The sequence below is a fragment of the Aegilops tauschii genome, chromosome 7 (genome assembly GCF_002575655.3).
Source record: "Aegilops tauschii subsp. strangulata cultivar AL8/78 chromosome 7, Aet v6.0, whole genome shotgun sequence".
Taxonomy (NCBI): domain Eukaryota; kingdom Viridiplantae; phylum Streptophyta; class Magnoliopsida; order Poales; family Poaceae; genus Aegilops; species Aegilops tauschii.
In genome coordinates this window covers 63,348,060-63,360,913 of record NC_053041.3, presented here as the reverse complement: position 1 = coordinate 63,360,913, position 12,854 = coordinate 63,348,060, and the positions used below count along the sequence as shown (strand labels likewise).

Sequence of the window (12,854 nt, the reverse complement as noted above, 5' to 3'; positions counted from 1 at the left end):
TGCAGCCCAGCTCCAGCGCAGAGAGCAGTACTAGCAGGGACCCACCCCATTGAAAATCAGGGGGGATAGAATTATCCTAGAATTATTGTGGGAAGGTTACGTAAGAATTTACGTTAGCCTTCGTAGGTCTATCATTATCGGTACTAGCAGAGGGGATGAGACCGCAGTATCGGGAATATGATTCGGAAATCAAAATCCCACCCGAAAGTTGGTGGCATGGAACACGAAAACGCACGCTTGAACATGACGCTTCTACCTACCTGTACCTTGTGTGGGAATGCAGTGGAGGATGCCATCAGATCACCCACGCGCTCACTGTCTGCACCAAAGCCCGGACACTTCCACGTGAATACTCGTCGACAGTGGAATGCTTCGAAATGGAATTAATATTGACGCTTTTCGTGGAGGACTGGCTGTTGCTCCTATACTCTATCTATATACTATATAAAACCTAGCGTGTAGCACTCGCTCGTCATCCGGCAGCACGCACTGCATTAGTTAGCAATGGCTCACCTGCTGGGCATGGTGGCGCTTCTCCTCCTCCACGCAGCGTCGGCAGAGATAGCCCAGGCGCGTGCGGCGGAGGGGAAGTACGCCGTGATCTTGGACGCCGGCAGCACCGGGACGCGTATGCATGTCTTCCGGTTCGACAAGCGGATGGATCTAGTCAAGATCGGCAACGATATCGAGGTCTTCGCCAAGGTACGCACCATGCATCCATGATATACTCCATCAGAAAAAGAAGCCATGCATGCATGGTAAGGATGACACAGTCGATCTTCATCATCTCGTTGACAGCTAGTCTTTTCGTGTCTCTTCTTTGTTTGCAGGTGAATCCTGGTCTGAGTTCGTACGCTGGACGCCCCAAGGAGGCTAGCAAGTCCATGCTACCGCTGCTTCAAAAGGCCAACAGCGTTGTGCCTCAGAGGCTTATGAAAACAACTCCCGTTAAACTCGGGGTATGCAAAATTTAATACTCCCTCTAATCTGAATTAATTGACGCAGACTCTAGAGAATGTCCTGGGTCAAGATATATAGATCAGGCCTTGATTTAAATGTGCAGGCCACGGCCGGACTCAGGCTCATCGGAGATAAGCAAGCAAAGCAGATACTTGACGCGGTAATTACCTCAATGATCTTGTGATTTATATTTATCTCATGCATGTAGCTAGGACGCATGGATATACAGTAACCACGAGTTAAGTATTGATTCTCGAATTGATACGCCCAGGTCAGGGGCGCTGTCCACAGTAACACCAAGTTTCAGTACAATCCCAAGTGGATCAATGTTCTCGAGGGATCTCAGGAAGGATCCTACCTATGGGTATAATTCACATGACCGATCAACACATGAATTTATGCATGTGGCACGAATTCTTATTAGATACAAACACCGACACTTCATTGTGTCTAACCTCTTTTTGCATGGCATGAGGTGCTTGTAGGTTGCTCTGAATTACCTGCTGGATAAGTTGGGAGGAGACTACTCGAAAACGGTAGGTGTGATTGATCTTGGAGGTGGGTCTGTGCAAATGGCATATGCCATTTCTCCAGCCGCCTCTGCTTCCGCTCCACGAGTGCCTCACGGCAAGGATCCTTATGTTACAAAAGAGTATCTCAAGGGAAGAGATTACAACGTTTATGTTCACAGGTTTGAAGACCCTCTCATGCATGAATGTGCTTTGGTTTATATGTAGTACTTCTATACCTAAATAGCTAGTTTTCACTAATATATTTCTCTCAACATGCAACCATGCCATCTCAACATGCAACCATGCATAGAAAAGTGACACCTGAACATGCAAACATGCATGGTAATTTTCGTTTATTACGTTATTTTATATTTATTGAATATTTACAACTATACAATAATAATTAAACACAATGAATCATTTTGTAGTTTCAGTTTTTTTTAATATATTGCAAAACATTCTCCCAAGGTATCACCTAGTGTTCAATATGGCAAGACCCTGCATGTGCTGCCTTACTTTTGTGGTTAATTATTGAAAGTGTATCTTACCAGAAAACTACTCAATGAACAAAATAAAAGGGGTGTTGGTGTACTTCCCAAATGAAGCCTGTGTCGTCCTGAATGAACTTTGTAACAAACATTTTTGGGGCCTTTTCCAGTAGGACAAAGCCCTGCATTTTATTTTATTTTCTTTATCTAAAAGCAAAAGCAAAGGACATGTACAAGAGTTAGGTACGTGAAAAGAAAGATAAAGTAATACCAAGGCATCTAACCATTTCATGAGAAGAGGGACATATTGCTTTTTGATTTATAAAGCCATATGAGCAACTTTGTATTGTATATCAATTATAAAATGATCAGGGGAGGCCTTTTTCTTCTGTGCTTGCAGCTACTTACGCTACGGCGCCTTAGCTTCTCGTGTAGAGATCTTCAAGGCTACCGAAGGACCATTTAGCTACTGCATGCTTCGTGGCTTCAGTGGTAAGTGGCCTACGTATGATCCATAGTCATAGATCAGTATCAGTAGCCTTGGTATTCATCCATATAAGTAATATAACCAGAAACCCCATAACTGATTGATGTATTTTATTATTTCTCTTTCCATTCGTTCTCCAAGGCAAATACACCTACAACGGCGAGGAGTACAATGCTACCGCGTCAACGGGAGGTGCACAATACGGGAAGTGCAGAGGTGATGTACTGAAGGCACTCAAACTTGACGCGCCTTGCCAAGCCAAGAAGTGCACCTTCGAAGGCGTGTGGAACGGCGGGGGCGGCCCTGGCCAGGCCAACCTCTATGTCGCGTCTAGCTTCTACTACATGGCCTCGCAGGTACTCCCTCCGTTCTAAATTAACTGAAATATTGTTTTTCTTACGTCTATACATAAATATATCAACAGTTAGTTTTGTTAGAATTATCACAAAATATATTTTCACACTATATATATTCGATGTCGTGGATAGTTGCATATTTTTGTACAAACTCGCTCACACTTAAATTAGTTGACTTAGGACAAAACTAGAATTCAATTTATTTGGAATAATGTAGGGTTCAATTACTTGAAGACCCTTAAATTAGCTAGCTAGGAAAAATTAATTTGGTTATATCATATGTGTACTCCAGCTGGATGATTTGAACTTGTCTATGTCGATCTCCATCGTTCCTGGACAGGTTGGCCTCATCGACAACGATGCTCCAAGCGGGACGTCCACCCCAGTGGCTTTTAGAGCCATTGCCCAGAAGATATGTAGAATGAGCTTGAAAGAAGTGAAGGCTAAGTACCCCAAGGTCCGCGACATACCCTACGTTTGCATGGACCTCGTCTATCAATACTCCTTGCTCGTCGATGGGTTCGGTGAGTTTCTCTACCACTACTACGTACAAACATGTGTATATTATAAGAAAATGTGTGTAAAGATTTATTTACAGGTTTGGAGCCCACCAAGAATATCACACTTGTGGAGAAGGTGAAGCATGGGGAGTATTTCATTGAAGCGGCGTGGCCTCTAGGAGAAGCTATTGAGGCAGTTGCACCCAAAAAGGGCACTTGACAATGGATGTCACATGATACGGCTGGGTTCCCTTAGAATTACTAGTAAAAGAGCCCATGCGTTGCAACGGGAGAAAAAAACACAACACACACTCTTAACCGAACAACCATCACTCAAGACTACAATAAGTCCATCTCCTTTATTTTAGCGATGCATCATATATTTGTGTTGCCGCTTATCCTTCTTCTCACCCTCGCCGGCGATGGCCTTAGTGTTCACACAAACCAAAACGTGTTTGAATGTGGTTAATCCTAAGACGTCTCTCTCTCTCTCCTCCCTCCCCTCTCTCTCTCTCGCGCGCGCTTTCTCTCACACTCGCGATGAGAAATCTGTTGTTTTCCCCTGCGATGTATTCAGAGGTATGCATGTGTAGTTCTCGATGTTTTCTTTTACCTATATGACTATAGTGGGTGTTTATTTGCAACCCGGATCGCCGCCTGTACAAAAGAAAAATGGATCGTGCGCTATAGTTATATGTTTGCTTCCAAAACAATATCTAAAAAATATTTAACAGGTAAAATTAACATCATATTCAGATTTCACACTTTTTCTAATCAAATTCCATATATAACATGTTAAAATCGGAGTTACGGTTTAAAAGATACGTATAATTTAGAGAACCATTTGTTTGACTTAAATATCTTCCAAAATAATATTTATAAATACTTAACAGGTTAAAATAATCTTATATTCATATTACATATTTTTCTAATCAAATTTCATATATAAGATGTTTAAATCGGAGTTACGGTTTAAAAGATATGGATGGTTTAGAAAAGCATTTGCTTGACTTAAATATGATCTGTGCATGGAATACCTAAAAAGTCAGGGGGTTTTCGAAAAATTGTAAAATAACGGTTCAGTGTGACTTAAATCCGGATTGTGGGTTGATTTCATGAAAACTCAGGGGCTTTTTTGCAAAACGGTGCAACGGACGGGCAGAAACCCTACGTGCTTTATTATTAGGTAGAGATTGTTGGAGAATCACTAACGTATGCATCAAATCACACAACCATAAGCTTCCCATAGGATATATGCATCATGGCAGTTTGCTATTGTATTACTCCCTAGATTGATTCTCCTTTCTAAATTCTAATAATGGCTTTGATAACAAAAACAGTTAAGAGACCTGTGCCGGAGTTGATTCTGGCATATCTCGGGGTAGGGATCCTAAGCTAGGCATCTTGCAACGATGGTAACAATGACACATGGATTTTACCCAGATTCGGACTCTCTCGAAGAGATAATACCCTACATCATGCTTTTGATTTTATTGATATGAGGCATACTATAGAGTACAAGTATCTACCAAGAGATTGTTGTGTAAGATTCTAATGAATATGAGATGATCTATTGACTAGCCTAGCCTCGGTTTATATAATACACCAGAGGCATAGGATTTAGAAGAGTCCTCGTCTTGAGCGCCATGTTTTACGGAATCTTCTTTGTAGACGTCATGGGATAGCCGAAGTGGCACATTAGTGAACCGCCATGGGGTCATTGGCCCGACACGCCTAGTTGGGAGACGACGTGGTGAGTACCCACTAATCCAGGACTCCATCAACCCAGTCCTTAGTCGAGGATTGCTCGCTCGCTCCTAACTATATGAAGTGCAAACTTGGTTTCCAATACTCCTTTACAATACATGAATGCATTTGACAGAAACAGAATAACTCACCAGGTAGTGTGAGCCATCACTTGAAAAGAGTTGGTGCATGCGTTAACTATTCACATGGCTCAGGCTGACATATGGATCCCATAAGATATGACTAGCAATTTTTTTAAAGAAAGTTGTTTATCCATTACAGATTTCTGCTGACGTTCTTTGAAACAGTCATAGATGGGCTTAAATCTGTGATGAATCTAGAAGTTACATCACAAATCAAAAATGGGCTCTCGAGGCCAATTGGGCGATCTTGTTTACACTACAGGAAAGGTCGTGTACGCCGACTACCGAAAATACTCGACGAAGGTAGAAAAACACTCAACAAAGACCATACACATTTCTTTCTAGACTTTTTCTAGATGTTCATTATGCGACCACGTGGACAAAGCACATTGCAGGTTCTAGGCCCATCGTCACATTTCTTTCTAGGAGTTGCATACTTCTGAGGCTCCTACGACAAGCGGTGACTGGAGGAGGAGGAACCTGAGGCGGTCCTTCGCTCGCATAACGGGAGAAGTAGCATGACGTGGGGCAGGGTGGGATGCCGAGGGGGTGGGGGCACACTTGCAGTGGAAGCCTCCTAGGAGGCGGTACCAATGAGAGGGTGAGGATAACCACCTGCATCACTCCGGGGGCACCAACCATAGGCGATTCGATGCATCATTTGGCAGATGCGAAAGGTAATGCGGCAGGATGCACGAGAGGTGGGGAGAGGCCGACAGCAACAAGGAAATTATCGGCAAGAAGGCCATGGATCACAAAGGGGTGCACCGGCTAGTCTAAGACAGCAGCCCGAGTACAGCGTGGAGAGGCGCAGGAGCGTGAAGTTTAATTCACGCCAAGGCGGGAGAATACATTGGACAATCTATCCATGATCTTTTCGGCATGAATTAAACTTCACGCTCCTGCCTCTCCATGATCTAAATTTTTGGGGGATATGGGTTTTCAACAGCTCCACTTTTCCCAGTAATTTCCTGGTATTGCGATGGGGGTTGGGTCAAAAACCAAGCTCCAACAACTCTCTTCAATAAATTATTGGTTGTGTCTAGAATTAAGTCGACTGAGATTTAACGAAGTCTCCGTTGGCGTGGTTTTTTTTGCTACAAGCGGCACGGCAGGATGCTACAAACGGCGATGAAAAATGTTGCGACGGTATTGCAAGCAACAACAATAAATGCGACAACCGTTCTAACTGAAATGCTACAACAGTCAATGAAGGATGCTGCAACTGGTGAGATGACATGCTACAACCTATGAGAGACGACATGCTACAAACCAGCAAGACCGATGTAACCGTAGGAAAAAAATGTTGCAAGCGATGGCATAAAATGTTACATGGTCGGCTAAGACATAATTAAATCTCAGTCGACTGCATTTTCGTAGACCCGTAAATTATTGGTGATCACCAATAAAATTGTCCCTCTCCCTCCTATTTTGAGGAGTAGTTGGCTATCTCCCAATCCCCTCCCCAAAATTGTCATGTTCACACGTCGCCGTCGGAACACCATCGTGGGGCCGCGCCACCACCGTGCGTCAGCAGCGTGCGTCGCTGTATGTCAGATTGACAGTGAGTCCAGTATGCCAGGTTGGTTATTGTTGGTGGGGTTATTGGATGGAGCGTCCATGTCCAGTAACTAAATATAGTATCATTGGTTTCTTAACACTCATTCCGTTCCTTTATGTAAGGTGTATAATTTTTGGCACGACGACTAAGCATAGAATTATAGATATGATAGGACAAAATTACCCTTTGCAAATTAATTAGTTAAGTGCCAAGTAAATCAGTTAGTCCAGAAAAGTATCAGATACATGCAATCGACAGAGAGATATTTTTTCTTTTACTACAAGGAGAGATACACACAATCAGGAGAGAGATATTTTCCTTTTTTCTGTAGGGCTAACAAGGGAATTATGCGGAATTAGAAGAAACACACATTACAATTTGAAATTTTATCAAAAGGAAAATACACCTTATATAAAGGAACGAAGGGAGTATGTTGTTATTGTAAAGGTTTTTCTGGTAAGCCACTAAAGATGATTTTATTATTTGGTAATGCTACAATCTTATATCGTGTTTTTAAGGGAAATGTATATTTCTGATTCCTTAACTTTTTCGATAGTACAGCACTGATCCCTCAACACTAATACCAGCAAAATTTAGTCCCCCAATTGTTGAAACCAGATATTTTTCATCCTTTCGGTTGCTTCGGGTTGTTTTGTGCTGACGTGGCATGGTTTTGACCACTGACCTCATTACCATATTGTCCACCTCACTATCATCTTCTTCCCCTCACTTTTTCCCTTTGTCTATGCCCACAGTAAATGTTCGGACGTGTTGAGCCATCTAATATGGGTCTGTATCGGTCTGTGAAGCGGTCCGACGTATATTTATTATTTGGTAATGCCAAAATTTCACATCATTTTTTAACACAGTACAGACGAAAGCGCTCATATAAACGCGCATACACTTACCCCTATGAACGCACACACGCACACCCTACCCCTATGAGCACCTCTGAAAGACTGAGCCGGGATATCATCTTGAAATTTACGAAGTCACCGTAGGCACCTCGTCATCAACGGGAACGTCTCCTCCCACTGAATGCGCATTGCCGGAAATCCTGAAATAAATACAGGAATAAATGCGAGCGCCAGGACTTGAACCCTGATGGGCTGGGGATACCACAGTCCCTCTAACCATCCAACCACATGTTGGTTCACCACATATTTTTAAGCATGGCAAATTAAGCACGTTTTATTGCAGCGAAATTCCCGGCAAATGAAGATGCTGCTTATGCTGAGTCTATTTGTGCAACAGAAGATTTGAAGTTTTACAAAGATAATGTTGACCCGGCGGCGGGTTAACTCTTCTGTTGCACAAACAAACTTTAACTCATCATACTTTTAAGCATGGCAAATTAAGCACTTTTTATTGCAGCGAAATCCCCGGCAGTATTGACGATGTAGGATGCCAACGCTGCTTCCCCCTACGTCCAATCCCTGAGGTTCTCGGGTCCAGTCGAAGAGTAGAGAATGACAGTTATTGGGAAGAAATGGAAAGCGCCCATTCCGGAGGCAAAATCGCCTTGCGCCGTCGCGAGCCTTGCCTTGGAAGGAACCAGAGTAGTTCCCAGAAACCCTACCCGTGGGCCGTGACGATATATAAATACATCGTTCCCCAGACTCACCTCCCGATCTATATCGATCAGACAACCTTATCATCGATCGGTCGCTTGTGCTACTCCGTCATCATCGACATCCATCAGGGTAAAACATCTATGTACCTAAAACTGCCGTTGATCTCAATCTCTACAACTTGCATACTCTTTTATATTGCTTAATTATACCCATGACCATCCATCGATGGGTTAATCTGGGGAGATTGCATGGCTGATAAGATCTGTGCTTCCTGGGTTCAACTTATAATGTATCCATACGCGTATTGAGTTTGTTCGTCGGTTTAGTCTCTGATGAATTGACTTTTGTACTAGCTACTAGCCGTACTAATCTAAACAAATGTCATACTTGTTCAGATCTCTTCCCATGCATGCATGATTTTACTGTATGTCCCTGCAAACTGCTCTTGATCTTCGGTGCTCTCATTCAACAGATGAAGCTCTTTGTTAAGACCTTCATAGGCACCATGATCAGCATCAATGTCGACCCATCCGACACCATCAACGTTGTCAAGGCCAAGATCCAGGATCGGCAGCGCCTTACCTTTCGTGAGGACGAGCTGGAGGACAAGCATACCGTGGCCGATTACGGCATCACTTTTACAGTAGTTGGCATTTTTTGGAGCCGTTCGTTTGTCTCGATCTAACGGTGCACACATACGTAGTACTCGAAAGTATTCGGATGAAAGTACTCGAAAGTACTAATGACAAGGTGGGGACACCTTTTAATCTAGGGGCATTTTAGTCCTAGGAAAAATATGATAAGGTGGGGACACCTTTTAATCAAGGGGCATTTCAGTCCTAGGAAAAATGTGCACGCCCCTCTCGTCCAATACAAAACTGCCGCCCCTCTCGTCCAATGCAAAGCCGCCGCTGTGGTCCTTCCCCTCTTCCATCACCATTACAACCGCGGCCATCTCCTAGCCTTCTCCTCCTTCTCGCGGCCGCAACTTTGCTCTTCTCATCTTCCACATCCACCCCCCTCTTCCATCCACGCAAGAACCTCGATGGAGCAGAAGATCACCGGCGGCGAGAACGCCGACTTCGTGGAGATCGCCGGTGGCGAGAATGCCGACTTCATGGAGATCGCCAGCGGCGACCAGGTCAAGATGGCCAGGTTGACGGAGATCCGTTCTTGGTTTCACAACACACTGTAGATGAACTGGACGGCAATGGCCACTTTGAAGCAAATGGCGAGGAGGGAGAGGGCAAAGCTTCCCCCCCCCCCCCCCACCCGCACAACCGATGCACAAGGTCGAGATCCTCCTCTGGGCTATGGAGAAGGCCAATTCGTCCAGCCCGTGGACCAGGCAGAGGTGGTGGGTGTTCAAATCCAGGGTAGAGCATCCACTGGATCAGGAACCCACGGTGCGCGAGGTGCCGTTGCAGATTGTGGAGCCTCCAACTGAGTCGGAGACTCCGAAGCGCAAGAGGAGGAGGACAGTGGTCGCGACCTCACTTCCCCACCGTTCTCCACGCTTCCCTCGCCGCTCTCCTCGCCTGAACGACGACCGCAGATATGTTTAGGGTAAGATTGCTGATTTATAAATCATTACTTGCCACTTGCTTAATTTGATTCTCTGCAATATGTTCTTGCTACCTGTGTACTTCAATCCGTAGCCTCTGGATGGCAGCTTAGTTCGATCGACGAGGATGGAATGAGAGTAGGCATATATCATTAATATGTTTACTTGTATGTTTTGATGTGCTGGACTGGTATCCATGATAGGAAATTGTGTCTGTCACCTCAAGAGTTGTGTTCAAATTACGTGATGCAATCTGTGTAAATTGAACTTGCAATATTTTGGCTGCGAGAAGTGCCTCCAGACAAGTTCAGTACACAGTTTAATAGTGATAGACTCTGGGTTGACACTGAATTAATTCAATACTGCATGTTCAGTACATAGTTGTAGGCATTGAAATATTTCAGTACTGACCGGTTCACACTGAAATATTTGAGTAGTGCAATTGCAGTACACACGGGTACACACTGAAATATTTCAGTAGTGCAATGCAATTTCAGTACACACGGGTAGACACTGAAATATTTAGTACTGCAGTTTGAGTACACGCACGCAGCCCCTGAAATATTTCAGTGTAGCAGTTTCAGTACACACGCGTAGCCACTGAAATATTTCAGTGCTGCCATTTCAGTACAAGCACGTAGCCGCTGAAATATTTCGATGGTGCACTTTCAGTACACGCACGTATCCACTGAAATATTTCAGTGGTTCACTTTCAGTACACGCACGTACCAACTGAAATATTTTAGTGGTGTTGTTTCAGTACACGCATGTAGCAACTGAAATATTTCAGTGGTGTTGTTTTAGTACACACACGTAGCCACTGAAATATTTAAGTAATGCACTTTCAGTAGAGAGATGTAGACACTGAAATATTTCATTAGTGCCCTATCGGTGATCTTGCATCAAAATATTTAGGGCTTCCTAATGATTTAACAAAAAAACTAGACATAAGCAGTGAAATAATTTTAGTAGGGATGTTGGCTTACCCATGTTGCTGTGCTGTACAACCTTTTGCTTCACTTCCTGTAAGTGCTTCTTGCATCTGCTGTGGCCTACATGCTGTTTACTCACATCACAGCAGTGGTTTTGCATCTTGCAAAGGTCTTATTAATTCAACATTGACTTCTATGAACTTTGTATTCAAATTCGTATCCTCCTACAGTTGTTGTGACAGATTTCCTTGGCATCTTCAAATTACCGTACTGTCATTTTTCCAATACCAACTGCATTCAATCTGAAATTTTCAGTTACTTATATGCTATAGGTGGAAGCATGGATAGGTTGCTGAAGATGCTGCGCCTCACAATAAAAGTCCCTTGCTCAACCTCAACATCAGAAGCTGTTTTGCATTTCTAGTTGTCTCAGTATTTCATGTGATGTATTTGAATACCAAAAGTTGTTATGCATTAGAAGTTCACTCAGATAATCGTAGTACCTGCAGTCTGTGATTTGTGTTATCTGTTTTGTATTGTGTGGTGTTTGCATGTATGTGTGGGATCAAAATCTAATACGGTTCTGATTCCTGTTTTCATGGCCTTGATGCTAAGTTAAGTACATGCCGGTCAGAGTGATCAGAGGGAAGGGTGGCGCTGGTGGGAAATATTTTAGGGTTTTATCATCGTGATAACCCTAGAAAATTAATAAAAACGTCGAAAATCAATGGAACTAGTCATGGATGCTTCTCATGTTTGTACAAGGGTGTAGAAAGAATATAGGTCCATTTGAAGCATGTCGAGAAAAACCCGTCCTTCCACACGGACCCTTACCTCCTACCCGAACGGCCGCCGGCGAAGGATGTGAATTTTTTGCCATGTTAAGAATGACACAAAAAATTTCCTTGTTGTGGGCATGGACACCCCAGTGGATCGACAACGTGCGCTTGTCGCCTCACCTCCGAGAAGTATTTTAAGCATTTAATCGTATTAGAAAATCCATACAAATGCCGACAACCTTACCAAACTAGTCATGCTTCCTTCTCATGTTGATACAAAGAAGTAGAAATTTTTTGGGTCCATTTACATCATGTCATGCAAGTTTGTTTGTACGTGTTCTCCGTGTGTGTGAATGACATGTGGGATCCACATGTAAAAACCCCATAGGCAAAAAAGAGTGAACTAAACTGCCCGACGGAGTTTCGAACCAAGGGCATTAGTATGTGATTGGGAGGGTGTTACCGCTGGGCTGATGATGCATTTTGATACAAATTACGTGCCCTCAGATTTAAGAAAATCATTTACCATATCTGTCATGTCTAACCACTGCTGGTGTCCACGTGTCAGCAGTTTGAAGGGCGGCGCGGGGCAAACCGCACGCGAGGTGCACTGCGCGGGGCAAACCCCACGCGTCCTCATTGTGGAAGGCCCTGATAGGTGAGACAAATCACCCCCCCCCCCTCGACCCCTCGGTAACTCCAAGAGGGAGCAGCATTCATTTTCTTCCCCAAATCGGTAGAAAACCCTCGTCCTCTCCCACTCCAGCCATACCACCTCGTCCTCTCCCAAACCCTTGTCCCTTCCTCACCACCCCACTCCTCTCCTCCCTTCCAACACCTCCCTCCTCCTCTCGTCGACCGCCGATGAAGCGCGGCCGTGAAGATGCGGCAGATGAGCCGGAGGCAACCATCGGTGGAGAGCAGTTTGCTACCGTGGCTGCCGCCGCGGTTGCAGAGGCTGAGTCTGCCGTAGCGGCGACGGCTGGCGGTGCAGCAACTGTTGTGCTTCCTCCCGCTGCCATCCCAGCTGTTGACCTACCAGTCGGCGAGCCTGTGCATGAGAAGGTCGGGGAACATCTAGACGAGGAGAAGGCGAGGCTAAAGCGCGAGCTCTATGACAAAATCGAGGAGGAGTTCTACGGGGGGGGGGGGGGGCGACGTGGACGAGATAGAGTTCGAGATGGCTGTGGATCACAGGAAGGGCAGCGACTTCGACGAGGATGTCATCGACGAACTCTCAGAGGTGCTACTC

At 44.5% G+C, this 12,854-nt stretch overlaps 1 protein-coding gene across 1 annotated transcript; it reads left to right on the top strand.

Moving 5' to 3' along the window:
• Nucleotides 1-412: 412 nt before the first annotated feature.
• Nucleotides 413-3,573, top strand: LOC109735821 (probable apyrase 3). The gene is made up of 9 exons (XM_020295026.3): nucleotides 413-702; nucleotides 831-959; nucleotides 1,064-1,120; nucleotides 1,232-1,324; nucleotides 1,446-1,651; nucleotides 2,361-2,452; nucleotides 2,589-2,803; nucleotides 3,144-3,327; nucleotides 3,402-3,573. The coding sequence occupies exons 1-9, from the start codon at nucleotides 505-507 to the stop codon at nucleotides 3,521-3,523; spliced, it is 1,296 nt and encodes a 431-aa protein (XP_020150615.1). The 5' UTR covers nucleotides 413-504; the 3' UTR covers nucleotides 3,524-3,573.
• The last annotated feature ends 9,281 nt before the right edge of the window (nucleotides 3,574-12,854 follow it).

Excerpts from the sequence above, each read along its gene's own strand:
- LOC109735821 (XM_020295026.3), top strand. The coding sequence starts at position 505 with ATGGCTCACCTGCTGGGCATGGTGGCGCTTCTCCTCCTCCACGCAGCG. Across the intron at positions 2,453-2,588 it reads CATGCTTCGTGGCTTCAGTG|GCAAATACACCTACAACGGC; the intron begins GTAAGTGGCCTA and ends TCGTTCTCCAAG. Across the intron at positions 2,804-3,143 it reads TCTACTACATGGCCTCGCAG|GTTGGCCTCATCGACAACGA; the intron begins GTACTCCCTCCG and ends GTTCCTGGACAG.